Below are 14,095 nucleotides of genomic sequence, written 5' to 3' on the forward strand. Positions count from 1 at the left end.
TGAAAATAAACATTTAAGATGAATGAACAATGCATGTTTCATTTTTAAACATTTCCACTCAGATGTACATCACAATATGAAAGAAAAGATCTGCCATTACTTCAGTTTCATCAAGACTTTAATAAAGACAATTTAAAAAACACAGAAACATTTAAAATCTACCGATACTAATAATGTCTCTTGCACTTTTTATGTCCAATCAAATGCTCTATAGAATGAGGATGTCCCTCTCACCAAAGGTGGGGTAACATTTACCTTTGTACAGCGAAATTCTGCGGGTTACACATCAGATTCAAGTTTAAAATGTTTCTTTTGTGAGATACTGCAACGTAATATCTCACAGTTTCAAACATTTTCGTCTCAATGTCATTTTTTAAAAGCCCCCACTTTGTACTTAAGTTTAAAAAGATGTGTGTTGTGTTTTTGGCTAAAATAAAATTTAAAAACAACTTATTTTTCCACTAGCGAAGCAAAAAGAAAAGCAAAGAATGATATTATGGGTCTCAGTCATGAACGTGAACATTCATAAAATGAAATTTAAATTCTGTGGAAGCCTGTTTATGGAAGCCCATTTCAGGTGCGACTTATAAAGAAGCAATTCTGAGAAATGAAGTTGACTTTTTTCCTCAGAACTGCGTGATATAAACTCACAATTGGGAGAAATAGTCACAATTCTGACTTTTTTCTCACGAATGTAAGCCAACTTTTTTCTCAGAATTGTGAGATATAAAGTTGCAATTGCAAATAATATATACTCACAATTTGCGTCACAATTCTAACTTTTTTCTTGCAAATGTGAGTTTGTATCTTGCAATTCTGACTTTCTCACAATTGTGAGTTAATATCTCGCAATTCTGACCCTTTTTTCTCAAAACTGTGTGATATATACTCACAATCGCAAGTTATAAAGTCAAAATTGTGAGATATAAACTAGCAATTCTGACTTATTCTCAGAATTTGAGAAATATAAACTCACTGTCACGGTTGCGGGAAGAAGGAGCAAGGTGCAAGAGTATCCAAAAGAGGTCTTTATTATAATCCACAAAATGAAATTCAAGAAATCAAGGAGCTGGAGTAACACAACACGATGATACAAATAAACGTTGATAGCAGACAGACCAACCAGGGGAGAAACAACGACTAATTAAGGGGTAATTAAGGAGAACAGAAACAGGTGTGCAGCTAATTAATCAAAAACCATGGAAACAAATGAGGAACTGAATCAAGAGACAGGAACACAAGGAGAAACCAAACCAAAACCCAAAGAACATGACATAACTCCCCCCACCCGGAAGGCGAGTCTCACGCTGTAACAGTTCCGGCGTGGAGGGGGGGCGGGCACCCTGGAGGCTGGTGCAGGGCAGACACAGGGCGGAGACAAGGACAGCCTCCAGGGCGGATCAGGGAGCTCGGGGAACCATGGCAGACCAGACAGTTTAGGATGCCATAGTGGATCAGGGAGCTTGGGGAGCCATGGCAGAGCAGACAGTTCAGGCATATGCCCCCCACAAAATTTTCTCGGGGAAAATTAGGGGCTCTGGAGGGCACTCTGGAGCCATGGCCACTGGAGGGCTGGACAGAACCAGCGGAGACGTAGGAGACTTAGGAGGGCTGGACAGGACCAGTGGAGACATAGGAGACTCAGGCAGGCTGGACGGGACCAGCGGAGACGCAGGAGACACAGGAGAGAGGATAGGGGCTGAGAACTCCAGAGGAAATGCAATATCCATGAGGTCCGGGAGGCGGGCTGGATGGGACCAGCAGAGACATAGGAGACACAGGAGAGAGGATAGGGGCTGAGAACTCCAGAGGAAGTGCAATATCCATGATGTCCGGGAGGCGCGCTGGAGCGGACTCTGGTAGGGAATGTTTCACTGGAGTGTGAGTGACCTCTGGAGTGATGGAGACGATCCCGATGTCAATGTGTGTGGAGGGTTTGGCAGCAGGTTTGGGGTGAGTTGGAGTGCTCAGTAGTTCACGAGATGGGACAGGATGAGGGACCTCCTCAACAATACAATCATTGAGCCAGAGAATTAGATTAATGGATTCCACAAAGAGAAAACAATGATCAGAGGACAGGAACCGAATAACTCCCGCATCCAGTCCAATCTGGACACAAACACTGAGCATACGATCACTCCAACCCACCAGATGGGAGAATTCAACAAACTCCTCCACATACCGCTCCACAGGCCGGCCATCTTGACGGAAATTGGAAAAGATATTCCTCAGCCCAGCTCATATACTTTACGTCTGCTATCCTGTCACGGTTGTAGGAAAGAGCAAGCGTATCCAGAAGAAGTCTTTATTATAATCCACAAAATGAAATTCAAGAAATCAAGGCGCTGGGGTAACACAACACGTTGATACAAATGATAGCAGACAAACCAACCAGGGGAGAAACAAGGACTTAAATACTAGAGGGGTAATTAAGGACAGAAACAGGTATGCAGCTACCAAAAACCATGGAAACAAATGAGGAACTGAATCAAGAGACAGGAACAAAAGGAGAAACCAAACCAAAACCCAAAGAACACGTGACACTCATATTTGCGAGAAATAATCACAGTTCTGACTTTTTTTCTTGCAATTATGAGTATATATCTTACAATCCTGACTTTTTCTCAGAATTGTAAAAACTCACAATTCTAAGAAAAAAATCACAATTGTGGGATAAAAACTAGAGGTTAACTCACAATTCAGAATCATGAGATAAAAAGTCAGAATTATCTTTTTCAATTTTTTATTCAGTGGCGGAAACAGGCTTCCATAGCCTACCTGTTACTGTCTCAGAGTAAAACATTAAAAATGTATCTATAGCTGTGCAGTTGTAACTTAAGTTCTCATAATTATGACTTTTTTTACATTATTTCAACTTCACATCTCACAGTTATGATTTCATAATGTGACTTTATCTTGTAACTGTAACATTTTTGTCTTTACATCTCCAAGTGTGACTTTTTAAACTTAGACATTTTACTTTTTTACTTTTGCAATGAGACAGTTTAACTGTTATTACATTATTATCACATTATCAAGTTTGTTGATACTTTTTACTTTTACTCCTTACATTTTTACACAAATATCTGTACTTTCTACATCTTACATTTTCAAACCAGGCTTGTTACTTTAGTTTCAATCTGCATTTTGTGGATCACCATTCGATAACAAATCTCTAAATCATGAATCGGTTAGTCTGTCCTGGCAACATGATTCGGCTCGCGCGCCCGCTCCGCGTCTCTGCCAAATGTTTCTATCAGAGTAATCTATGCGAGTGAGTCGAGAATGGTGTGGATCAGAAGGGCAAAACTACTGACATGTTCAGGACTTCAAGTGCAGGTTAGTTTCATCTGTAAATAGGCTACTGTAGTTTTGTCTTTGTTTACTTAATTAAGCGCTAGCAACTCTTAGCAGTAGCCAGAGGATTAATAATAGCTACTATAAACTAAACTAAATTAATTACTATCATCACTCAAAATACTGTATGCTAAAGGACATCATTATTATCTACTATAAAGTTACAGTAGTAATTTAGTAAACAAATATATAAGACATCGTTTAGAGTAAGTACGTTTAGAGTAAGCTAGGGCAGATAACAACAAAACAATTAAACAATTAAAACCAAAAAACATGGTTACTATAGTTAAGCCATGGTAACCACAAATTAACCATGGTTTTGCTACACTAACCATAGACCAACTATGAAATTTGTAGTAAATTTATGGTTGTAAATTAATCTGTCAAAAAAACAAAAAAAAACATGGTTAATTTTGGTGAGAGAAAAATATGGCTCATGATAATGCAATAACAGGTTCAGTATTAGATTTTTTTTCTGTAAAGATATTGTCATGCTGTAATTATTATTGTACTAATTTTGACATTTAGGCACTTTAGAAAATATAGTTTTATTAAATCTATAGTATTTAAGTAATTTTAAGATAAAACAACACATGGTCATAATGTGATCCTTTAAATTGACCTAAAATAAACTTATGTTATTGCAAACCAAATACAATGAGGTGGTTGTTTTGCAAGAAGGTGGAGACATTTCTGTTCATAGCAGTAAATGGCTGATGGGGAAAGGGACAGGTACAAGAAAACTAGTGAAAAAAAGTAAACACACACAGTGAGATGCAGAGAGATATCATGGAAAATGAAGAGACTGAAAATGAAAATGGAAATGAAGGTGCAGTTCAAGAGAGAGCCTTTAATTATTTTGCACAGCCCCAGCCGTAATTGTGATGGCCACAGAGAAAATAGGGTTTTCTGTGGTTTCAGAATATGTTGTGGGTGTATGGGATGGCCTGGATGAGTGTGAGATTTCCCAGCCTGAAATTTTGTCCCAGTCCTGCCCTGTTCTACATAGTGGTTGTTCAGCCTTGATACATTCATTAGCTAACAAAATTTTAAATATACGTTATTTTGTATTAAGGTGTCCATATGATGTGAGGTCCAGTTACCAGCGTGACACTAAAACAGGCAGTAGGAATGGGTACTTTTTACTTAAGTACATGTCTGAGCACATACTTCTTTACTTAAAAAAGTGTAGTCAGTACTTCTACTTTTACCAGAGTATTTTTAAACATGAGTATCGGTACTTCTACTTAAGTGAAGGATGTGTGAACTTTGGGCATCTCTGATTATATATTTTATATTACACGGCTATAACAAAGTTTATTGGCTAATTTTAAAATGGAACAATCCCTTTGATACACCAAATTCCTGCCTCAATAGGAAATACAAAAAAATAGAGAACAACACCCCAACCCAACACTTATTAAACCATTACATATAACTTAGTCTTAAAGAATAAAACACTATAGTACTATTTCTTTAAATGTCAGCTTTTAAATCAACCAATGGTATTTGTTTGAGGTGGGATTTTCTGTTTGTCTGAACAATAGCAGGGCCAGTAAGAGTGTTTGGAAAACAATTTTGTTGCTGCAAGTGGCACAGAAATGACTTTAAGTGTTAACACTATTGTGTGGATAGTTAGTGAAGCTTCAGCATCGTGAGCTAACATAATATTACAGCTGGGAGATATAAAGCAATGAAGTCATATTTAGGGAAACAATTTAAAGAAGCTTGCAGATGTAGACACAGACGTGAAACCACTGACCGTTCAGACTTTTCCCACTCCCATGTCTTGGCTTTGGTTGAGACTGTCTCCAGGGGATGCAATCCCAGAAACAGACAACTTCCCACACAGACTCAGAGCCAAAAATACTATTTGTGTAGTAAGACTTGTTACATTATTTAGTCCTGATAATGTCTGATGATGCCAATCAACAACATTGCTTTGGAGAGATCAGAAAGCTTCAAAAGGGGAATAAATGCGGTTTACCAGACTGTATCCGCATATGCAGTAAATCTTCATGGTATGTTTAACCTGAATTCAATTCTCTGACAGCAACCTTTCATTTGAACACCTATCTAACTGAATGACTGACAGGTACAGCCTAAATATGGCAGCTGAACAGGGGCATTCTGTGTTTCACCACATGCCTCTTGTCCAATGATTTTTATTTACGTTCACAAGGTAAAACAACAATTTATGATGCCTGCTAGTCACTGGAAGTCCTACTTTATAATAAAATGTAAAAATCACTACTGCAACATGATGTACATTTGATGATAGTTTAAATAATATTGGCATGGAAAACGTACTTTTCTTGCTCATAAACTATGGCAAAATGAAAGAATGTCCATTGGCCTCATACGTAAAATGTGAGAAAAATACATTTCTGTTCTAATCATACATAAAACTGCTCAAATGTAAATACTTGTTTCGTTCTCAGAGTAAAAATGCTAATTGTAACTTTGTATCCTTTAATTGTAACTTCTGTTCTCACAATTGCATTTTTTTCTCTCCCAGCTGCAATTTTTGTTTCTCATAGACTACCAGTTTTTGAACATTAAGATTTTTTTAAAGAAGTCTCTTCTGCTCACACGCCTGCATTTATTTAATTCAAAGTACAGCAAAAACAGTAAAATTCTAAAATATTTTTGCTATTTAAAATAACTGTTTTCTATTTGAATATATTTTAAAATGTAATTTATTCCTGTGATTTCAAAGCAAATTTTTAGCATCATTACTCCAGTCACATGATTCTTCAGAAATCATTCTAATATTTTGATTTGCTGCTCAAAAACATTTTTATTATTATGTTGAAAACAGCTGAGTAGAATTTTTAGAGAATAGAAATCTTTTGTCATCTCTTTTGATCAATTTAAAGCATCCTTGCTATTTTTTTAAATTACTAAAAATTAAGTTTCTTGAAAGGCAAATCATATTAGAATGATTTCTGAAGGATCTTGTGACACTGAAAATGTAGGTTTGATCACAGGAATAAATTACATTTTTAAATATATTCAAATAGAAGACTAATTTTTAATAGTAAAAAATATTTCAAAATATTACTGCTTTTGCTGTATTTTGGATCATATAAATGCATGCCTGGTGAGCAGAAGAGACTTCTTTAAAAACATTAAAAATCCTACTGTTCAAAAACATTTGACTGGTACTTGTAATTGTCACTTAATATTTTGTCACTTTAACTTCACATCTCACAATTGCAACTTTTTCAGATTTAAGCCATTCTTGGAAGTACTATAATTAAAAAAAATGCAAATTGCAACATAATTGTGTGATTTTGGCTAAAAAAAACAATACTGATAAATACAGGAAGGGTTTTGTGCAGTAAAAAAAAAAAAAAAAAAGTTGTGCATTACAGGCCTCATTCTTACAGGAGCAGAACAAATTTCCGTGGTAATGATTTGTAAAAAGATTTTGTAAATTTAAAAAAAAACATGTAAATTAGAGATTTAAATTCAATGGAAATGTTTTTCTACCTTAGAGTAAAAAAAAGAATCTTCAATTATTATAATTGTGGCTTTACATCTCAAAATGTGGTTTTCTTTATTAACTGTAATTGCAACTTTCTGTCAAAGTGTGACTTTATTTTTAAAACTTCATTATTTTTAATCTAATTTTCACACATTATACTTTTCATTCAGTGTTTAATAGTTATGTATAAAAAATGTTTTATTTACACAGAATTCAGGAGTATATTTTATTTTTCTAATGATGAGTTATGATTGTTTACTACTTCTAAATCTGTGTGAGGGTGTAACATGAATGTCAAAAGCTGACTGGCTGAGTGCGCGGCTGTCAGAATAACGACATTTGACACAGGTGTAAGGAATGACGTTTAAAAGAGATAAAGAGTAAAAGAAAGACAGAGATAAAGAGTGAAAGAAAGACAGATTAGATGATTCCCTCAAGGCGTTTTGAGTCAGCTGGAGTAGTGACAGAGCTGAGTGAGAAGAAGAGAGAGGAGGTTGGGAAAGCGCAAATTAACATTCCCTTCGTTTCTACCTGTCCCTCACATTACCCCCTGGCATGGGGCAACCTCCTCCTCCTCCTCCTCACTCACATAAAAACACAAACACACCCCTACAGGAGCATTCCAACTCAGGTAAAGTTCAACAACCCCCAAAAGTTCAGCAACCCATGACTCAAACAGATCTGGCCACACAGAATTTGTGCGCAATTATGAGGTTCATTGGTTTTAAAAATGTGTGAAGGGTCACAAACAACGATGCATGTCATAGAACCTGTTTGCAGTCACATTTATCCTGACAGGAGGCCAAGCTTCTGCAGTGCTGTTGAAGTAGATACAATCAGCAGCGAAAAAGTCAGCGTAACGTTTCAGAACATGTCGACTTTCATTAATCATACTCCTAAGATCTTCTAATGAAATGCATTCATCAGCAACATTTGTTTGGTGTTCATAAACTGTCAAATTGTTTTACTTTTTTACATTTTCTAAAGAGATGAAAGTCCTGCTTGCCTTACAAAAATCAGCACCATGTGGTGAGTGGTTTTTGACTATGCAATTGCTAACACCCTTAAGCTCAAGAGACAGTTTGCGTGAGGCATTTTTCTTCTTTCTTATTTTTTTATTATTAAAATGTATTTATTATAGGGACATGAACAATAAATACCGGTGTTGGGGGGTTACACATTACATGTAATGTGAGTTACGTAATCAGATTACTTTTTTCAAGTAACTAGTAAAGTAACATATTACTTTTTAATTTACAAGAAAATATCTGAGCTACTTTTCCAAATAAGTGACGTCAGTTACTTCCCCCCCCCCCCACCCCCATTTATTGACTGAAAGCTCACCTGTCCCCATGTTGAGAGAAGTCAGGAGTAAAATGTTACTTTAGTTCTAGAATAAATGCGAACACGCATTAATTCATCTCACTCACAAAAAAAAAAAAAAAAAAAAAAAACAAAACAGATTCAGAATTCCACAAAATGAATTAAAACAATGAAATGCAATTTAGAATACAATGCAAACCTGCAATAGTTAATTATGTTAAGTTATACAAATAGCTTTATGTATGATCCAATTCAACCATACTAATTAGCAAACATTTACTTAAGATAAACTAACATTTGTTTTTCTTTTCTTTTTTTTATTGCTGAAGAGTGTTGAACTTTCTTCTTCTCCATTCTACTGTACAGACGTTAATTTACTTTTTTCTTCGGCCGAAGGCTTTTGGTGTGAAAGGGCTTTTACATCTGCCAAAAACAGAACTTTTTATATTAAAAAACAAGCAAGCCCTGCCCAGATTTAAAAAGTAACGCAAAAGTAACGTAATGCATTACTTTCCAAAAAAAAGTAACTAAGTAACAAAATGTGTTACTTTTTAGGAAGTAACACAATATTGTAACAGATTACTTTTAAAAGTAACTTTTTCCAACACTGTTAAATACACAAAATGTAAATTATTCATATAATTAATATTATTTTAAATTTATAATTATTACAAATTTTATAAATATACACTACTGAAAAAGTTTGGAAAATCGTAATGATTTTAATGAAATTCTTGAAAAAAATCTCTTATGCTCACTAAGGCTACATTTAAACAAAAATACATTAGTACGGAAATATTGTGAAATATTATTAAAATTCAAAAGAACTGTTTTCTACTTAAATATATTTTTAAAATGAAATGTGTTCCTGTGATGCAAAGCGGAATTTTTAACATCATTACTCCAGTCTTCAGTGTCACATGATCCTATTATCATTTATTATTGGTGCTCAATTATCAATAATGGTTCTTATTATAATCAATGTTGACAACAGTTCTGCTTAATATTTTATTGGAAACCATGATACATTTTTTTAAGGATTAACCTATTTAAAAAATAAAAAATTCAAAAGCATGGAATTTATATGAAATAGAACTCTTTTGTAACATTATAAATGTCTTTACTGGCACTTCTTTTGAACTGTAGTGTAACATGGTTTCTATGAAGCTGAAGCTTTTATTACTGTGCTCGTATAGAAAAGTAATAACACTTGATTTTAGGTTTCATTCATGTCTGTAGCACAAATGGTGCACAAACCTCTGCTCCAAAGTTTATTAACCCTAAGTATGAGGCTAGCAATAATAATAGTGATGTTTCTGAAAAAGGTACAGGTGTAGATAGGAACAGGAATGACAAGTATGCCAAAGTTCTCTTTTATTTTACTGAGAACCTGCAGTCCAAACTCACACTCACAGCATTTTATCACTTAAGTGATTTATAGGAAGTTGTCATGACACATACTGCACATACTGATTAAACAAAGAATAATGGCAAAAACATGATACGCATATAATGCGAATATAATTGTCAATTCTGCAGAATGTTTCTCCCTCTCATTCTGTCTGTCACAAAGTCAGCCTGATGTTGAGAGCTGCTGTTTGTATGCTTGAATGCACTTAACTCTTAACCCTTATAGCTTGCTGGCACATGTCAACATTTCAAAGCCGTCTACTGTTCTGGCAAAGCTGACTCTCGCTAATGAGGATACTGGAGCTAATGGAGCTCTTTCGCTCTCAATTGCTTTGGTTTGTATTGTAATGCTGGATGATTTACAGGGTTTTCCAGAAGCACTGAGCAGAAAGGAGACTGTTCAACGGTGTAAGCGCCTATTTTTTCTTTTAATTTTCTTCTTGCCTGTAAAACCTTTAGAATCTCATCATAAAAAGTTATGAGATTTGGCATAATGAAATATAGGGCAAGTTCCAACAACATTTTGGGAACATTTCTCAAACTAGTGCCACCATTGTTAAATTTTCACAATCTTTGACCAAAAGAAAAGTTTGTTTGTTTGTTTTTGAAGGATCTGAGTTATATTTAGGGATGAGAATCTCACAAAGAATCTTTCAAGTTGGGTCAGTAAGCAACCACTCAATAGCAACCACGCAGAATACCCTTGCATGTGGATGTAACTTTTGCAAGGGCATTTTTGTCATTAACTGCAAAATCTGTATATGCGCGTCTAAGACAGAAAAACAAATGAATGTTTCATGTCATATAAAACTTGCATGATATGTTGAGTTCCTGACACAGCAAACAGTCTCTAGTGGGTGTGCCATCGGACTAAACATTGAACAACCAGATTCTTATTTGTTTTCTCCTAGTATGTCTACATGTACTTTTTTTCTATGCAAGTACCAAAACATCCAGAAAATCAGCTGTGGTGCTAAGAAAAACATACAGTAGTTTGCTAACTGTAAAATGACACTAATGAAGGGCACACACGCTGACTGCAACATACAATAGTTATTGCCCACACACCCATCATGCTGTTTGGGTGTAGCTCCAGCTTCAGTTCAGAAACAAGACAAGGCATGTGACCTCAACGCATGTCTCTATTAGGAAATTGGTACTAACATAAAAAATAAAGCAGGTAAGCTCACAAATGTGCCTGCAGTTATGTGATGTACTTTGTGTATTATCTACCATTATACTGCTTTTGCTTCAATAGCACACACGTACACCCCTCATTCAACCCACCCACATGAACTAAATAACAATTAGCCTTATAAATAACTACAATTTTAGCTGGTAAGACAAGTGAAAGAACACAATGTGCTGTCTGTCAAAGTGGGCGTGACGAGATAATCAGGGTTATTCAACATATACAAAAAGAATAAAAGTTGAAACCTCATTGTATGATGCATTATATAATGCCTTTTTATACAATTCATAGTGTTTCCTTAAACACTTATAAAGCATTACATATCTACATTGTTCCCTTTAAAGAACTGAATGCATAATAACACATGATATTGTGTGCTGATCATGTGGTGTAATGCATTCAACTCTTTAAAGATGCATGAATAGATAAGTATAATGTATTATAACTCATTTTAATTATTCATGAGAAAATACATCTGATTGTATATTATGATTATATATTATAACAAAATACAAAAGGAATTGATCATTGCAATACTAATCTCAAACAATTTCCACATAAGGCACAAAAAAAAAATCATATTAGAATTAATTTTTAATTTACAGTGACTATATCAATGATAAAAAACCAAAAGCAAGAAAAGTGTGACAAGAGCAATAAAAAGTACTAGAGCTGCATACTGAGTTGAAGACTGTGTACTCACCACGAGAAGAAACACTATGGTCAGAGTGAGCATGCTGGATGAAGGGCGTCCTGGATGAAGTAGACTGCGGATGGATTATTCACTCTTTACATGTGCTCTGAAATAATAAATTAAGCATCATAGTTCCTTCACAGACTCGCAGCCTGAAATCGCTCTGATCCTCATGCGTTTCCGCTGAACTTTCACAAATAAACGTGCAGCATTATTGAGCAATCGTGGACTTGAGTGCGGTTTTTCCAGATAAATTCTTTTGATGGTTGTGGTGTGAGGAGTCTCTTCATGTATGAGTCGCAACTGCAATCTGTGCAAGTGCGCTTGTCCACTGATACAGCATTGAATAGAGATTCACCTCCTCTCCCTCTCTCTCTCTCTTACACTCACTCTTTCTCATATGTCAGTTCTGAGTTTTCCCCTCCCATCCGCATCCAATTTACAGCGACACAATAAATCAGTACATTAAAACAAAACAAACACGCACGTCACGTAACATTGAGTTTGGCGTTGTTGTGAGACAAAAACATCCTTATTTCTACATTTATAGTATCTAAATAATAATCTAAATTAGCTGTAAACTTTTTGTCATAATTTGTACTTGTAGATTTGTAATGTGGCTTTTGTGGGGTAAATAATGCACTCAGTATAAAGTATGTAAGTTAGATAATTGCAGCAACATTTTAAGAGGCTCATAAATCATATGAACTGACACTTTACGACGCATTAGGCTTTCATGAAACATTAAACTCTAACAATGCAAGTAGAAACATCCTCTTTGAGGTGGGAGGGTCGTGAGCTCACACACATACTCCAGACTGCCAAATCCTCAAGCTTAAGGACTAAGATTCTCCACTAGAGGGAGCGCGCACACTATATAGACATGTCAGAGCTCAGGTGAGGATCTGTTTTCCATAATGTACACCTGCCCACAAAGTAGTTTGGACGCTTGTTTAAAAAATCTTGAGTCTTGCAGGAAACGATGACGTATGTATGCATTTTCCGACGAAATCCATCTGGACAGCTCTAAAATATAAATTAAGTTCCTTAAAATGTAGGATATTTTGGTAAATACGTGCTGTGTCCCAATTTGCCTAAGTATACTGTGCCTGATCTGACAGTCGTGAGTCATGCCTATAACGCTGCCTAATTGTTTTTATAAATATGATTTTAATAGTTAATAGAGGGTTTGCACTTACGTTACAATTTGGTCAGTTACCCGGATGCGCGGCCGTATTGGCGATACTCGGATGTAAACAACAGCATGGATTGCATGTTTAATAGACTACTGAATAAGGTGTTCTGCTAATTTATGATAAACTATGGGGAAAAAAAACGTGTGGAAGCTGCTAAATCGTTGAGAGAACTCCTAAATTCCAATTCAGTTCTTGAATTTGAATTGAATTTGAATTAATGTCAAAAACAGGATCTAGAATTACAATTCGAATTTGAATTAAAGGAAGCAGAATTGCAATTCAATACAAATTCAAAGAAATTCATATACATAAGTGAAGTGTTTAACAATGAAGCTTTACAATATATGTCAGATATGATTTCATTATATATGATATTAGTTTGAACTACTTGTACAGATTACATTAACAGGAAATGTTTCCCCCCAGCAATGAATGTTAAAAGCTCTAGTCACAGAACACATAATTAAGTTTGATTTATTGGAATTGTAATTTTGTGGAACACAATGGAACATGACTCCGTATCCCAGAATGCTTTGCTTTAACCAAGTATTTAAAATGATACTATTGAGCTATTGAGGATTAGATGCAACAGTGTTGCTCAATGAGTTTTGCATTGGAATAAATGACAACTGCATTTACAACGACTTTGTGTTATTTGATTACTTTGAAATGAAAATAACATTTTGAACAAAACTAATCAAACATTGAGGGAGTAATTTATTTCAAGAATTTGATCATTATCTATATGTTGGAACAAAATGTATGCAGGGTTGAGGAGTGACTAGTTATGTGTAATGAAATTATGCTATTAAATTACAAAATTAATGTAATTGTATGTGAGATTCAACACATTCTTTCTGTTGTATGACTGTGTGGAATGTCTTTGAATTGCCATGAATTTAATTCCACTTCCTGTCATTCCAACTCCAATTCAAATTCAACTTCCTGTGGGGCGGAGTCAATTCAATTCAAATTCCAACTCATGAATTGAATGGCGGCCAATTCTGAAATTCTGAATTGTGCACAAGCCTGTTAGTAAGCAGGAAAAGGGTGCAATATTTTGACAAGCTAAAGTTAATAGATGGTAAAGATACGTGTAAGCAGTATTAGTTAAGGTATTAGCCTAATATTTCACCTGCCTAACCAGAAATGATAAGAACAAACACGAATGTTGTCAAGATTCTTGCCCTGGAAATCCTGGTTCAGTTTGGCCAACCACAAACGCCTTAAGTTCCTCTGTTTTTTGCACTCTTCTCCTTGATTTGTTATAACTTCTGACAGTCTATAGCAGGGGTCACCAAACTTGTTCCTGGAGGGCCGGTGTCCTGCAGAGTTTACCTGCCTGGAAGTTTCAAGTATACCTAGTAAGACATTGATTAGCTGGTTCAGGTGTGTTTGATTAGACTTGGAGCTAAACTCTGCAGGGACACCAG

General features: G+C 35.3%; 1 protein-coding gene across 2 annotated transcripts in view; it reads right to left on the reverse strand.

Moving 5' to 3' along the window:
- ngfrb (nerve growth factor receptor b) overlaps positions 1-11,827 on the reverse strand; it is a 49,499-nt gene extending 37,672 nt beyond the window's left edge. For both annotated transcript variants that reach the window (XM_051124744.1, XM_051124743.1), the window contains exon 1: positions 11,476-11,827. In XM_051124744.1, the coding sequence (XP_050980701.1) occupies positions 11,476-11,508 (33 nt within the window). In that variant the 5' untranslated portion in view covers positions 11,509-11,827. The remainder of the gene's footprint in view (positions 1-11,475) is intronic.
- Between the last annotated feature and the right edge of the window lie 2,268 nt (positions 11,828-14,095).

This window comes from Labeo rohita, chromosome 12, assembly GCF_022985175.1.
Source record: "Labeo rohita strain BAU-BD-2019 chromosome 12, IGBB_LRoh.1.0, whole genome shotgun sequence".
Classification (NCBI taxonomy): domain Eukaryota; kingdom Metazoa; phylum Chordata; class Actinopteri; order Cypriniformes; family Cyprinidae; genus Labeo; species Labeo rohita.